Raw genomic sequence first — 17,649 nt, 5'->3', positions numbered from 1 at the left:
CATATAGCCCCGACCTAAGTCCTAAAGACTTCTTCACGTTCTCAAAGATCAAGAATTCAATGCGTGAACGGCTATTCCAGCCGCCAGAAGAAGCCATCAATGCCTTTAAAACAGCGATTTTGCAGGTTTTAACTGAAGACTGGAATAACTGTTTTACCAATTGGTTTGAACATATGCAAAAGTGTATCGATCTTGATGGGACATATTTTGAAAAGCAGTAAAGTATATATATTTTTTCTCTTTATGGTTATATACAAAACTAAAAATACAATTCTTGTACCAGCCTGTTGCACAAGTGAAATTTCGCAAAGGTTATAGTACCATAGAATTAGACAGTATGGAAGTATGGACACTTATCAAAAAGTGTAACGAATGCAATGAACCTTTTTATTTGGTATTTGTGGATTACAATTAGGCATTCAAATAACGTAAGAATTAATTAATTCCATATATAGGACAATGTAACTATGCAAATAAACGTAGCAGAAGGTCTAACTTATAAGCAAAGTAAGAACGGAAAGAGAAGTTAGACATAAAGGCATATTTACTCTTTCATTAAAAGATGTGTTTAAGAAGATAAATTTGGAACAACGCGGAATTTAAGTCGATCATCAAACGAGCTATCTTCAGTTTCTCTAAAAGGACGTATATGAAATAAGGATGTGGGAAGTAGGACGAAGGTGCAAGATGTAGTAGCACAAAACAAAAAAAAAGTGTAGAAATTATCTAGACTCTTTTGCCCAGGTTTGGATGTAAACTGGCTGAAGAAGCAGAATAAGCAGAAGAAGAAGTCTAATCATTTTTTATCTCTTTTATTAAGTCCCATCTTCTTGATAATTTGCATAAGTTCGTCATGTGTTCGACCAATCTATGACTATTGATTTGCATCTGATTTTTTAGCAAAGTTATAAAAATAAACTTCAACCAAACATTTGGTATATTTCCAGATCTATAAATACTCCACTTAATATATCCACTAATACAAAAAGAATACGTTCTTCTAGAAACACCACTTCAACTTGAATATAATTCGGGCCAGGAGCTTTTCTGTTTTAACTTATTTCAACAATTGTTTGACTTCATCTCTTGTAAGATCTAAACTGTCTGTGTTTATAAATAAGGTAAGGTTTACAAATTTTTGGTGGAATAGACTGGTCGATATAACAGGCAGCAAAATTAAAAAAATAGATATTAAGAAAAATAAAAAACTGTTGAATATATGCAAACAATTAATGCACCTAAGATACGGTGTAGGCGAGGAAGCGAGGCACTAAAACCACCAATTTTTCGCAGAAAGATAAATCGCTATGTAACTTTTTGCATTCGATTCGGGAAAATGCCACCAAAGTTTGTAAACAAAATTCATGGTGGTAAAACGAAATATGCCTTTTATGCAGCTTTGAAGTTTAAGCTTCATTCAAAAGAAGAGATATAAATTAGCAAGGAGAATTATAGAAACAGAGTACCAAATAGCTAAGAAGACTAGTATAGTGGATCCTAGACTTATTAACATGTGCAGAGGTATTTGGTCAAAGTTACAATATGAACATTTGGTTTATAAAAACAGAAAGAAAGAAATTCTTTTGTTATTTTTTGATTTTCTTCTTTCTTCCATGAGTTGCAGTATATTGTTATTCATCCAACCTTTTTTCTTCTCTTTATTTTCTATTAGATGTTCTTCGATGATCTTGTTAAATGTTTCACATATATTCTGGAGTGATTCTTCTGGAACATATGTTTGCTCCATGTTACTAAGCTTTTCTGAAAGAATCCGTGCGACTGTCTCCTTTGTTTCCTTATCTTGTAGTCTTCTCATATCTCATATCACATTTTTTGTTATACACAAAAAAAGTAATTTTTGTTTTACCAATGGTTTCTTACCAAATCGAATGCAAGAAGTTGCATAGCGATTCATCTTGCTGCGGAAAATTGGTAGGTTTAGTGCTTTTTAGTACTTCATTGCCTCGCCTAGTGCTTCAAAATTTTATGATGTTTCACTTGTATTTATGAAATTGAAAAGTTAATTATTAAAACAAAATACATAAGAAAAATATAGGTAATTTATGTCTAGTATAACAGAAAAATATTAGTTTTAATTGTTTCACAAGAAAGCGGAAATATTTGTTTTTGTGCAAAGAAGTATGATAACGTTGTATTAATTATTTCTTCAATAGATAAAGTAATGATAAAAAGTATAAGTTGATGATAAGAAACAAAGACTATGGTGCATCTTTTCCCTTTACTAACGATGAAAGTATTTATTTATTACCTATCAAAATTAACACAACTTCATTATTGTCAATACCGTTCCTATGATTCAACTGGAGACAAATATTCACGCCACCAATTATACCAGTGTTTGAAAAAAAATTGTTGGCGCTCGATCAAATATTTGTTGCATTTCTCATTCTGATAAATACCTCGCTGATAATTATTACAAGTAAACATTTCAAGAATTCGAAAACAACTTGACACTTATCAAATTTTATAACATTATAAAAGAGCTTAGTTGCTTGTTCTCCATTCAGCGCGCTGGGATGTGGTATGTAAACAATTTTTATCGGCATACATTATTGATAGGTGTTTTTGAATGATAAACGGTGTGTTTACAATACCTCATAAGTGAAAATAATTACAGACTACATCTCAGACGATCAATGAAGAAGACCTTGGTAAAGTACCTACTTGTTCGAAATTTGAAATGACTTTTCTCTACATGGCATTTTTCTCCACAATAAAATAGTCCCAAATCTCAGCATAAATCTTTACAATAAATTATAAATCACGTGAAAATAATAAAACTTTCCAAGTTTTTTATATTGGTTTCTAAGGAATTCACAACTAAAAGATTTATAGTGAAATAAATAAGTTTCAGCAAGTGTGCTGTATTATAAATAAGTTTAATATACTAATGTATTAGTATTATTTAATAGAGTATCTTAAGATCTAAAGCTTTCAATAAAATAAATCATACTTTCGGTTTTGACAGGAACCATGAAGCGTCTGTTATAGACCATAACACTTTGGATTGACATCTTTCCATATTATATAAGTTGGGTTTTGCTGCTGTACCCCATAGCTGGATACGATAGGTCCAGACCAGTTTGAGTATTGTATTACATACCAACAGCTTTTTAAGAATAGACAACTTTGATGTTCTGCCCAGTACCCAATAATATTTACGAAATTTTAATGTTGACGCTTTTTCCATATACTTTGCCACATTTTGTTAAGATGATATGTTGTGATTTAAATTCATTGATTACCTTTTACTCTTTGTCCACTTTTCAGTATCCCTAATATGCCTTTGAAGAGATTCTGTAGCTGTTGCAGGATTATTATCTGTGACTAACATAACAGTGTCGTCTGCCAATGTTGTAATCGTTACATTTTCATTTGTTGGTATATTGTGCGTAAATATGAAATATAATATAGGCCCAAAACACTACCTTGAGGGATTCCAGATCGTATAGGGGAGATTTTTGATGTTTCTGATTCATACTTCACACAGTAGTATCTTTTTTTTTAATATGGTTTTATTAAAGTAAACATTGACTCTGGAACGTTCATTTTAATTTTGAAGAGCAACTCTTCTTGTCAGACTTTTTCAAAACTCTGACTGACGTCAAGAAAGACTGCAGAGTAGTATTTTTTCCTCAAAAGTTTATTCATTATATCAACGACTTGTTCTATTGCTCACTGAAATCAAACTGATGATCCTTGAACAGATTATTATCAGTTATTATCTTCATTAGTCTTGTCGCTGTTAGTTTATCAAAAAGTTTTATCTAGATTTAATATGATATAGAAATACCTACGATCAGTGAAGTGATAGTAGATCAGTAAAAGTCTATAAAACCATCCAAATGCCCTTACAATAAACATGCTTGATATCAGTCAACAAACTCAAAGACTAAAAGGTAAACATGAATGTATGGAAGTGGATGTATACATCATATTATCGGAATGTCATAATTGTTCCATCTTCTTCTTCTTCTTTAGATGCAAATCCACTAATGGATGTTAGCGATCACATTTTCCATTAATTCTCTATTTCTTGCAATATGTATCAGATATTGTATGTCGTTAATCCCTGTCCATTGCCTTATGTTTCGGAGCCAGGACATTTTCTTGCGTTCCATTCCTCTCTTGCCTTCAATTTTACCCTCGATTATAAGTTGGAGGAACTGGTATTTTTCATTTCGCATGATGTGACCTAGATACGCCGTTTTCCTTTTCTTGATGGTTTCGAAAAGTTGGCGTTCTTGGTTTATTCTTTTAAGGACATCTATATTTGTGATTTTCGCTGTCCATGGTATTTTTAGGATACGGCGATAGAGCCACATTTCGAAAGCTTCTAATCTGTTTATGTCCCTCGTTTTGAGTGTCCAGCCCTCTACGCCATATAGCAGCACTGACCACACGTAGCACTTAGTAAACCTTAGTCTCAGTTGAAGATCGAACTCTGAACAAGTCAGTACCTTCTTGAATTTTACGAAAGCTCGTCGAGCTTGCTCAATGCGACATTTTACTTCCCTGTCCGATGCCCAGTCTTCAAAAAGCCACGATCCCAGGTATTTAAATTTACTCACTCTTTCAATGGACTTAGTATTCAGTGTTATGGTGGAGTTTTCAAGTGCATTTAAGTTTCTGGAGATGATCATAAATTTGGTTTTTTTGGTATTAATCTCTAATCCCATTCGCTTACTGTGTTCTCCGATTATAGTGACAAGTTGTTGAAGATCGACTATGTTGTCACAAATTAAGACACCATCATCAGCATATCGTATGTTGTTGATCAGTACTCCATTCACTTTGATTCCCATCTTTGCATCCTCCAGAGACTCTTGAAATATGGCTTCCGAATAAATGTTAAATAAAAGAGGGGAAAGCACACATCCCTGTCGAACGCCCCTTCTTATATGTATGGGTTTGGATATAGAATTGTCTATTTTTAACTGTGCCGTTTGATGCCAGTACAAGTTTTCAATGCATCTTATGTCTTTTTGGTCTATATCAACTTTCTTGAGGATCTGCATTAACTTGTGGTGTTGGACACGATCAAACGCTATTTGGTAATCTAAAAAGCATAGGAACACATCCTTCTTCTGATCGTAACAATTTTGGACCAGCACCTGTGTTGCTACTATTGCTTCTCGTGTTCCTAAACCTTGCCTAAACCCGAACTGGGAGTCACTGATGTCCCATTCACATTTTTTGTATACTCTTTGATGTAGTATTTTTAAGAATATCTTTAAAGTGTGACTCATCAGGCTAATGAGTCTGTGATCCTCACATCTTTTTGCATTGACTTTCTTGGGCAGGGGAATAAAGGTAGAGCGTAACCACTGTTGAGGATAGCAGCCAGTTTCATAAATTAAGTTAAATATTTTGTGTAGTGCTGAAATTCCCCTTTCATCCAGTAATTTGAGTATTTCTGACGGGATTTCATCTGGTCCAGGTGCCTTATTGTTTTTTGAATTGAATATTGCCTTTTCTATCTCCTCTTTGGTGATTGAAGGGCCAGTCAGCTGGTCGTCTGTATAAACTTCACTCATGGGTCTTTCGTCATGGAAGAGCTCCTGGATATAATTTTTCCATATATCAATTTTTTCCTTTTCACCCAGCTCTATCTGGTTATCCTGATTAACTATGGTGGTTGGTCTTCGTTTTCTGTATATTCCAGCAGTCTCCTTAAGCTTTTTATGTAAATTACGGTCGTCGTGCTGTCGTTGTAAATGTTCTAGATCGATACATTGTTGCTTAAGCCATTCATTTTTTGCTATTCTTATTTTTGCTTTTATTTGCCTGTTAATGTTTTCATACATATTGCTGCCATCTTGTTTATTCTTGTGTCTTCGTCGTTCTTCCATTAGTAATAGTATTTCGTCTGTCATCCATTTTTGCCTCTTGTTATTTTGTTTGTACCCTAAGTTGTTTTTCATGATGTCTGTTACAGCACTTGTAATCGTATTCCATGTTGGTGTTAGATCTTCGGCAATGTTTGTCGTCAATGTTTGAATTTGTGCGTTTATTTTATTGCTTATTTCTGCTTGTATCATTGGGTCTTTCAGTTTGTCCAGTGCTATATGTTGTTGAGTTTCAGGCTTGTTCTTGCATGAAAGAGCGATCTTTATGACGGCCACTAATAGTACGTGGTCAGAAGGGACATCTGCTCCAGGGTATGTGCAAGCTCTTTTGACAGTTGTGCTGAATCTGCCGTTGATAAGAATGAAGTCTATTTGATTTCTTATTATGTTCTGAGCTCTATCGGCTGGAGATTTCCAAGTATAAAGGCGACGGGGGTGGAGTTGGAACCATGTGTTGGTAACTCTCATGTTTTCTTCTTGACAAAATTGTATAAGTCGGTCGCCCCTTTCGTTCCTTGTTCCAAGACCATAGGGTCCAACTACGTCTTCAAAGCTGCCCTTCCCTATTTTGGAATTAAAATCTCCCATAATTATGTTGACATCATGTTTCTTTGTCAATTTAAGTAGTTCTTTGATTTCACTATAAAAGTTTTCCACTACTTCATCTGATGCGTCTGTAGTTGGTGCATAAACCTGTATGATGTTGAGATTATTTGGCTTCGCTTCAAGTTTTACTAAGACTGTGCGGTCGGAATATGGTACAAACTCTGTGACAGCTCTCACCAATCTTTTAGTTATCATAATCCCGACGCCTTTTCTATGATCGCGGTCATCATTGCCTGAGTAAAAGAATGTTCCGCTTTCTGTAGTGCATTTACCGGATCCAGGCCACCAGGTTTCTGAGATCCCAAGGATATCTAGATCAAATCTGCTCATTTCTTGAGTTAGGTTAGCCAGCTTACCGGCTTCAAATAAGCTGCGTGTATTCCAGGTGCCTATCTTTAATGTCTTTCTTAAGTTTGCTCGTACGTTTGAAACATTCAAGACCGCTCCCCCCGGAGATCCGATTGGGGAACTATTTATACCTCCGGATAATTTTGAGTTGAATGTATTCATGTGATTGTCTTGGGAAATATAATGAAGGTGGTATCCCGTTGCCTTCCTTCATGCCGCTTCAGGGCTTAGTTTTCAGCCGCCCACTATGGAACAGACGCCGTTTGCAACCGCCCATTCTGGGTACAGACGTTGCTATTTTCACCATATCTGGCTACCCAATTGTTCCATACCAGAGGTTTAGTCATTGGGCTGATCTCTCTAAAGTTAATTTTTATTTCGAACCACAAAGACTCTTATTATTAGAATGTCTATAACTTATAGATTGCTGAATAGTATGTTATAAAACAAATACTTGAAGTTTTATTGCTGGAACATCTATGACTAGGACATTAATTTTAACAGAAACCGTCTGATAAGAATAAAATGACATACAAAAATTATAGTTATATAATTCTTTTTAATTTGTATATATCATACCAAACAGTACGACAAGCAAGAAGTGGCTGGTCATCTGCGCATAAATAGAAAAGAAAGTTACATGAGAGAGATAGAATAGGCTTGTACTCATGCTTATCCCGAATGCGGTGTTGCTGGGTCAAAAATTTAGTTGTGATGTGAGTTTTACGAAAACAATCTATATAAGGTGCCTATTATTATTAGGGACAATACGTACGCAAAGGTTATGGTTAATTTTAAATAAACTTATAGAATACAAAGAAAAATAAAAAGTTAAAGCCTACGAATAACAATGGACGAAGCATTTCATCATGGTATGCTATATTTCTTTTCCTAAGCCTTAGATAAATACTTCCTTTTGAGATGTAATAGTTTATTGTATTGTTTATGATAGTATGGTGCATTGTCTAATACTGTAACTCTGTTATAGTATTAGATAGAAAAAAAGAAAGATATTAAAAGACAGTTAAGATTTGATTTCACTTATAGTGCCTCTACAAATTTCTTATACGTATTTCGTCCTAGCAGGACTCATCAGAGCGACGGGGTGAACGTGATCTCTAATCTTTTCCGTCAAAGGAAGTAATAATAAAATAACTTCATACAGACGGATACGGTGCCATCTGAGAATAAAACAAAAAATCCCAAGCATTTCTAGGTGTACAAAACCAAAATTCAGATTTTTTCCTAAATCTGTGTTTTCTACAATTTTCAAAGCACGCAGACAATGAATGGACCGACATAAAGAATCTAAAATTGCATTCCACGACATATCGATTCATCTTGACTTCTACAATTCGCTTATATCTATTTCATCCTAGCAGGACTCATCATGTGACTTCTTGTCATCAACACAACAATAGAAATAGTAACAATATTTAATAAGTGGGAACCTGGTTAACGCAAGATCTAAGTCAGACAAAAGAGAGTAGATCTAGAAGAGAAACTTCAAGAAACGTATATTTCTAAACATGTATTCGTACAAAAGTAAATTAACACCATAGATCGATAGAATATTGAAAGTGTATGTGTATTATATAGAATGAGCAAATAATATAAGATTATAACCATTACAAGAAAACAAATTTAATATTTATGCATCTTCTGAGAGAAGAGAAATGTAATGATGAGGGGAGATTATTTACGATGATTATTCAAATGCTGGTGAAAGGAAGAAAAAAACCCAAGCAGACGTAGAAGGTCCAGCTCATAAATCTGAGAGTAGTTTGCTTGCAGTTTATTAGGACTCTTTAAAATGTTTGTAATAAAGTTAAAATACCAACGTCTGATTAGGGAAGGAACCTAAAAAAGAATATTCCTCGAATATACCATAAATAAGCCTCTGTACTTACAGAGCTTCTAATGTAGTTATAAGATCTAATATAAAAATGATGTAGCCTGGTGTCATGTTGCTTTTCTTTTGGTTACATACTAGTAGTATGCCGTACTTAGTCTTAGTGCCACGTTAAGGATGAGTCGTACGATACGATACTATTAATGTTTTCAAGATGATTTATCTATTGAATTACTTAATGTTTGTATTTTTGTCAATTGTCTTTTCCAATATAGCTATATGAAAACATCTAAAAAAAAATTATTTTTAAAAAATAATTATATTCTTTACTTACAGAATCCTCCCCAATGTCAGCCCGCAACTTTCCTCCTTCCTTCTGGAATAGCCAGCATTATGGCGGGGCTTCCAGTAGTTCCCACCATGCAACAGATCTCTACTCAGATCATTACCATCCGGGCGATGCCTGGTACCAGTACAGTCAACACCACAGGGCAGTACACGATTACCATCACCACAACATGGCGGCGCAATACGGCGGATTGCTACTTCCTGGATCAAGACTGCACATGGGATCACATGCCCCATGCAAAGCGATGGACTGGCAACATCCTTCCATCGAATCACCGTACTCTTCCTATCCTACAATGTCTGGTAAGTTAAATGCCTAATATTTTGCTTGTTTTGAACAATATTATCAGTTCTTAAAGAACGATGATTTTTTTAGTTTGGCAGTTGATAGAAATGGGAAGAATCCCATTCTTTTGGTCGAATAATATATTCATTATCATCTCACAGTCTGTAGAGTTCATATCTAAATATACATAGACGTATATATGTGATATTACGCTGTATAAATCTAGTTTTTTGTCAGCATCTGTATTATCTGTCAACTCTGTCGAATGCTAATCACTTACCTCTACATGCCTAAAATCTAGGCCACCACTGCCTTGTACGTTTGGTCTACCTAAAGTTAATAACTCTCGTCTAGTATCTGGCCCAGTTTCAGTACCTACAACCCTTCTTCTAGCTTTTATAAAGATCTTTTGATCTCTTAGCGTTAATCCTAACAAGATATACTGTTCCATAGCTGTCTGAGTTATTCTATTTGTTTTTTGCATAGATCTGTTGGTGTTAAGTGCCAAGACCATCATCCAACGCTTTGTGTTGCTATATTGGTTTTAAATATCGTACTTCCCAGTTTGCGGCAAACCGTTTAAGCTATTTTTATTTGTCTTTAATCATTGCAGGTTTGATTATGTCGATCTGTTTATTGTTAGAGGCATAAATATTTCTAAGGGCTCAGCTCAGTTATACGAGCACTAATGTCGTCGAGTTAGCAGCGCCGCGTTAGCGTCGGCCCAACCGAACAATCGCATACCATAGAGTAAATTATACGAACGAAAGTTCTTTTAACACTGTCATAGACTGCTTTGAAGTTGACGAAGGGATGGTATGCTTTTATATTATATTCTAGTGACTTTTCTAAAATTTGCCATGTGCGGATGTGCGTGTATTTGGTGAATAGTTGACTTTCCGGCAGTGGATCCACATTGGTAATGTCCAATAATATTCTTTCTAAAGAGCTCTGTCTCAATATAAAGTCTGTTAAAAAGTATATTGCCGAATATTTTACATTTAGATACTAACAAAGTTATTGTTCTACAGTTCTTGCAATCAAGTTCACCCTTTCTATCCAATGAGCAAATAATTCCCGTTAGCCACTTCTCTGGTATCACTTCGTTCTGCCATATAAGTACTATCAGCTTATGGATTACTGCCAAAGATGATCATCACCTTTCTTATACATTTCAGAGGAGATTTCGTTGATTCCTGGGGCTTTATTTTTAAGTTTTTGGGATCGCATTTGACACTTCTCTTATTGGTGCTTTAATGTGTAATTACCGATATATGTTTAGTTGATTTTCTATGTCGTTTCCTTCTTCAGCATAGTCAAAATTGAGTTGATCGCTAAAATGTTGTCTCCATCAGTCCAACAATTTATTTTTCAGGTTAAACTTGAATTTGCATCCAATCAGTCAGTAAAGGTATTAGGCTGGCAAGGTGTACTAAAAAGTTGAAAGCATTTAAACTGTGGGTGTATAGAAGAATCCTGAAGATATCATGAACCAAGCATATAACAAACAACGAAGTCATGAGAAGATTCAACAAAAGAATGGAAATATTGGAAACCATTAAGACACGAAAGCTGCAATACCTGAGGCATGTTATGCGTAATGAAAGATACAACATACTTCAATTAATTATACAAGGGAAAATCCAGGGCAAGAGAAGTGTAGAAAGGAGAAAAATCTCATGGTTGCGTAACTTGAGGGAAAGGTACGGATGCACATCAATCGAACTTTTCAGAACGGCAGCATCTAAGATCAAAATAGCCATGATGATTGCCAACCTTCGTCTCGGAGATGGCACGTAAAGAAGAGAAGTCAGTAACGGTGTCTGAGTTTATGGCTCAGCTGATTTTGCTTAGAGAATGTGTATTTTCTTGATGTAAGATATCTGTCAAGATACCGTTCTGTATTTTGTCAGTTCTGATATCTGTCAAGTATTTTGCATCATTTTGGTATTCCAGTTGATATTTGTTAAAAGTGAAAGGCCGATAATTTTCATTACGTTCGTTAACTTATAAGCACTCTTGTAGTGCTTGTGAAGCGATTTTTTATATTTATGCCTTATGGAATTTCAGACTCTATTTTTCCGAGAGGTACGTAATAACTATGGTGTTTATCAACGAAGTAGCCATCTTTAAATGGTTTGATGTCAGTAAAATAATTGAGAGGTCGAATTTTTTTTAGTTTGTAGGATGACCAGGATGTTAGGTATTATCAAAGGTTTGTCTAATAAAAATACTGCAGCGGATCAGTATAGGTATCAATATTAGAACTTCCTGCTTTTTCAGGTTTTGGTATTAATATTATTTCGGCTACTTTCCATTGTAATTGATACTCTTCTGATGTAAGCGTTTATTATATAAGTAATGGTTAGTTAATAAGGTCTAACATTAACAATGTCATATCCAGGTGACTTTTTTGGATTTATGCTAGTTTTTATAAAGTTGCTACATGTTAAACTAAAAATATTTTACACTAGATTCAGGTTGGTAGGATGGGTCCAGGAATTTACAAATTTCTTTTAGTTATCCCCTCACTATGTCTTCTATATAGTTGGAAAACATTTTTTATATATAAATGTATAGAGATAAATGAAGACATAAAGTTGGCTTATCTTATAAAGGTGATTTTAGAGAATGAATTTAAATTTAAACAATTTAATACATTTTAAATGTAAAAGTTTGATAATAATTATTTATTACATTAGACTCTATGTTATACTATTTTCTAGAATCTTAAACAAAAGAATTAAATATCTCACAAATTATACGAGTACATTTAATTCATGTAGGCACGTAGGTATATCTGTTTTGCGTTTCCTTGTTTTGACATTTCCCGTAGGTATATTAAAGCATCCAGCTAATCCGACGCGCCAATTCAATCAATAAACCCAAATACCACTGAAATGATGGAGAACCGCATTACCATAGAGGATAATCAAATTTGCATAAATTACCATATCCAATAACACCATATTATGACATATTAATAACGAAAGACCGAAACCCAGAATTCCGTCAGTGACAGAACAAGAATATATTGAAATGCCTTGCATAATTAAATAAATTAATGGACATTAATTATTCGGATTATTCGTAATAATTATATTTGAATATTGTAAATATTATGGCTATATATCTGCATATATATACAATATATAAACATATGGATATTTTGGGTTTTGTAGTCAAATACTGGACTTTAAGTAAAACTTTTTGCTTTCGAGTTTATTTAACTCTTTCTCAAACATACTAAAAATGAAAACAAAACACTACATTAGATAATGAAGTTGTTTGTATCTTTATCATGCTTACCCTTGTAAGGATGTTACTATAAAATTAACAGAATTACTCAACATTTGACGACATTTTATCAATTTGCTTTTTCAGCAACAGTAACAGAGTTTACTAAGTAATTAAGAAGGGAAAACCAAACGCTAAAAAAATGATTTCATTTGGACTTGGAATAAGCCCTCTAATCTGTTTAATTTTGATAAGAACTTTTATATAGTTGGTGTTTCTTTGTTTAAAAGAAAATTACTGTATATAGCACTAAGATTTTCAATGCCTTCTCTTTTGTTTAAGGTGTTTTGTGTAGTTTTATTTAAACACATTTCTAAAAGCAGTCTTTTGTTGTAGGTAATTTCTTTTCCTTCTCAATATTTCTACTAGATCACAGTTAAACTGTGGCTCATCGTAATAGAATGTAATGGACAGGCCTGTACTTTATTCAGATTAATGTCATTCTTGTGCGATATTAATCTTCCGGACAAATTTCTGGACGTTTCTCCAATATATACTGTATTGCAATTGTTATACGGAAATGAAAATAAAATTTTTAACATTGTTTTTAGTTTTTTAAGACCGGCTGTTCTATATTCAGGATGTGACAAAGTTATAACCCTACTTTTTATATTTAATACTTGGTTGGTCTTCATCATAGATGAATGTGCTGAAAAGTAATTAATAAACCTGTTTCTACATATATTGGTTTTCTGTGCCATTCTGTTTTTAGAACATTGTTTGAATCATATCTAGAAATGGTATGCAGTTGTTGTTTTCTAATTCTACTGTGCGGGTAGCGGGTAGGAACTCCTCTGGATAGTCCTATCAGGGAAAATGAATCAATCCCTGCCCTCCGCAGATTTCAGGGGTTTCCTGACCCGGGAAACTAGTACCTGCTTAGGGTCCCTTATCCAGGGTCACAGATTAAGTCCACAACGGCAGACACGGCGGAGAAGAATACCTTCGGTACGGCGTGGATGGCGGAAGTGGCAATCCCCTGATTTTAGGGATTGTATAGAATCACTCGCCAACCCGCTCGGCAAGCGTGGCGTTTTAAATATGCTAAAACCTCCCAAGTTGAAGATGTCGAGTATCAATACGAAATTACCCCAGGTGAGTAGAGTTAAACACTTAGAATCTCACACTGAACAATCAGTCAGCCTCATGAATTCTGGGGGAGGCAAATATTCGACTGAATCAAATAAGAAAAACTACCCATCATTGCTTCGTATAGCCACTTACAATATAAGAACTATGAAGACCCAAGAACACCTTGACGAACTAGAACAAGAGCTCTCAAATATCAAATGGGATATAATTGGACTGTGTGAAACTCGCTTACCAGGAGAAGTATGTACCATCTTAAAATCTGGTCACCACCTATACCAGAAAAACTCCGTAGAAAATCATCACATAGGCGGTGTAGCGTTCCTGATAAACAAACGAGCTCCCTATAAAGTAACGAAAGTCTGTGCAGTATCAAACAGAGTCATATATCTTGTCATCGCTTTGAACAGCAGATACAGCTTACAGATAATACATGGATATGCACCGACAGGAAACTCAACAGACGAGGAAGCTGAATCATTTTACGAGGATCTGACAACAGCAAGGAACCAAGAAAAATCACACTTCGTAATAATCACAGGAGATTTTAATGCAAAAATTGGAACAAAAGAAGAGGGCGACACACAATATATCGGTCGCTTTCGGCTGCACAACAGGAACGAAAGGGGTGAGATGTTGTACAACTACTTAAACAACGAAGATTTATTTTGTCTTAACACTTTCTTTAAAAAATCTAAACAACGTAAATGGAAATGGATCAACCCAGACAAGAAAACTAAGAACTAAATAGACTATATACTCTCCAATAACAAAAACATATGCACCGACGTGACAGTACTAAACAAATTCTATATCAGGAGTGACCATAGATTGATTAGAGCGAATATTAAAATACAGACGAGAGTAGAACGAAACAAACTTATTAAACGAGAACGATACCCAACCACCGATGTCCTATTTCAAAAACAAACGGAATACCAAAAAGAGCTAAGCACAAGACTAAAATCAGTAAAGACACTGAGACAAATGGATATAAATGGTTCAAAGAAAATATGCTCAAACACGAAAACAGCCAAAACATCTAAACTTCAACCTATTACAATTAAATTAATAAAAGAAAGACGAAACAGAACAGATCGAACTGCGGACAGCTTCAAAAGTTTAAACAAAAACGGGAAGAAAGAAATTAGGAACGATCATAGAAACTATACTAACAATCTAATAAAAAATATAATACAAGATAACTGCAATATAAAAGTACTCAAAGCAAAAAACTCAAACGGCACAAGAAAAATCATAGAAATAAAAAATGAGAAAAACGTCACCGTCCGAGACAGAAAGGAAATAAGCGAGGCCATTGAAAAATTCTACACTAAATTATACTCGGCAAATACACAACCACAGCAACGACGTACTGAACGAACAATAATTAACACCGGCTCAGAAGAAATACTGGAAATAACCGACTATGAAATAAGAATGGCCCTAAATCAACTAAAAACGAATAAATGTCCGGGAGAGGATAACATTACAGTCGAAATGTTGAAAATCGGTGGAAGAAAAATAGAACAGGTATTAAATATTTTATTTAATAAAGTAATTAATAAAGGAAAGATTCCTCAAGAATGGTACAACTCCGAAGTCATTTTACTATCCAAGAAAGGAGACAAAGCAAACATCGAGAATTACCGACCAATATCCTTGCTCTCACATCTATACAAATTACTAACTAAAACCATAACCAACCGCCTAACACATAAGCTCGATTTCTATCAACCTATCGAGCAGGCTGGATTCAGAAAACATTTTAGTACCATAGACCACTTGCACACCGTAAGAACACTGATAGAAAAATGCACCGAGTATAATGTTCCAATTCATATGGCGTTCGTCGATTTCCATAAAGGATTCGATTCCATCGAATTATGGGCAGGGCTTGAATCTCTAGAAAATGCACGTATAGATTCAAGATACACTAACATAATTAAAAACATATATGAAAATGCCACCGTGCAGATAAAGCTGGACGAAAGCACAAAAACTAATCCCATAAGACTACAACGGGGAGTAAGACAAGGAGACACCATCTCTCCCAAACTATTTACCCTTGCTCTAGAAGACATTTTTAAGAAACTAGAATGAAACAATAAGGGTATCAACGTCGACGGATCATACTTAAACCACTTGCGATTCGCAGATGACATAGTTTTAATAGCCGATAATATCCAAGAATTAAATGATATGTTACAACAATTAAATGCAGTTTCAGGAGCGGTAGGCTTAAAAATGAACTACAGCAAAACAAAAATACTGAGCCGAGACCAGACAAATATAACAATACAAAATCATACCATAGAAAATGTTGAATATTATGTATATCTAGGTCATGTTATCAAACTAGGAAAACCAAATCAAGATGCTGAAATTAAAAGAAGAACACAACTGGCATGGGGCGCTTTCGGCAAATTAGCATATATCTTGAAAAACACCTCTATTCCTGTAAATTTAAAGAAAAAGGTGTATAACACATGCATACCACCAGTTTGTACTTACGGCTTGGAGACAGTAGCCCTTACCAAAAAATCTGCTAAAAATTAGAAACAACGCAAAGAGCAATGTAACGAATCATGCTTGGAATATCACTAAGAGACAAGATTAGAAACACCGAGATAAAACGTAGAACGAAGATTAGGGATATTGTGGAAGAAATTGCAAAAATGAAATGGCGCTGGGCAGGTCACGTAGCCCGATATAATGACAACAGGTGGACACGGAGAATTCTAGAATGGAGATCAAGGACGACAACAAGAAGCATGGGAAGACCTCAAAAAAGATGGGTAGATGACATAAGAACAGTGGCAGGCAAACAGTGGATTAGATTGGCGCAAGATAGAGAAAGATGGAAGCAATTGGGAGAGACCTACATTCAGGAGTGGATGGAAAATGGTTGACACAGAAGAAGAATTCTACTGTAAATTGCAAGTTTGGACAGGTGCAGTGTGTCCATTTTTTTGTCGTTTGCGAGTGCAATAATTAAATTGTCCATGTATCTCTTTCAAAATGAGATATTAAACGGTACCTTGTTAATACAGCTTTCAATTAAGTCGTCCAGTACAAAGTGGCATAGGATTGGTGATATTTCCTTTCCCATGGGTGTAAAATGTATTTGTTTGTAATACACATAATTGAAGACCAGTATGTTTGAGTCAAATATGAAGGATAGTATTGTTATAAATGAATTAAAATCTATTGAGCTGTGTTGTGGGATGTTTGTACATTGTTTTTTATAGTGTTCATGATTTTCTGAACCGACAAGTTGGTGAACAATGGTATACATCAAAAGTTACCAACACGTAATTTGGAGAAAGTTTGAATTTGTTGATAAATGTGCTGAAACTAAATGAATCTTTTATGTAGTACTCATTCTTTGGGTTGTATGCATTTGTTAATATTTCTGTTAAGAACTTGGATAATTTACTGTTTGGAGAATCAGTGGATGCAATAATTGGTCTCATTGCTAGGGTTGGTTTATGTATTTTCTGGTAAACAGCAGAATCTAAGTGCTATAGAGTTTTAAATTCTTAGCTTTTTTGCTCTTAAATGCAATATTTTTAATGTTTTGTTTAGAACTGCCACTAATTTATTTGCTTTTTCTTGAAGACTCCAAGTGGGGTCTTTACTTAGCTTTTTCTAGTATTTTGTATCTTTAAGCATGATTTTATTTTTGCTGATATCTGCTTCAAGTGCCATCTCCGCGGCGGAGGTCGGCAATCATCATAGCTATTCGAACTTTTGAGACGGCTGCTCTGAAAAGTTCATTTGATGTACATCCGTACCACTCTTTCAGGTTGCGCAGCCATGACATTCTACGCCTCCCTATGCTTCTCTTTTCTTGGATCTTTCCCTGCATGATCAGTTGGAGCAAGGTGTATTTCTCTCCACGTGTAATATGTCCGAGATATTCCAATTTTTTTGTTTTTATTGAATTTAAA

At 34.7% G+C, this 17,649-nt stretch overlaps 1 protein-coding gene across 1 annotated transcript in view; it reads left to right on the top strand.

The window, feature by feature from the left end:
- The window catches only part of vg (transcription factor vestigial), a 173,173-nt gene that overhangs the window by 139,159 nt on the left and 16,365 nt on the right, over nt 1–17,649 (top strand). Inside the window, exon 4 of the mRNA XM_072526840.1 lies at nt 9,013–9,327. Within this exon, the coding sequence (XP_072382941.1) occupies nt 9,013–9,327 (315 nt within the window). The remainder of the gene's footprint in view (nt 1–9,012; nt 9,328–17,649) is intronic.

This window comes from Diabrotica undecimpunctata, chromosome 3 (genome assembly GCF_040954645.1).
Source record: "Diabrotica undecimpunctata isolate CICGRU chromosome 3, icDiaUnde3, whole genome shotgun sequence".
Classification (NCBI taxonomy): Eukaryota; Metazoa; Arthropoda; class Insecta; order Coleoptera; family Chrysomelidae; genus Diabrotica; species Diabrotica undecimpunctata.
Note: the sequence above shows the minus strand (reverse complement) of the source record. Positions and strands in the feature narration are given on the sequence as shown.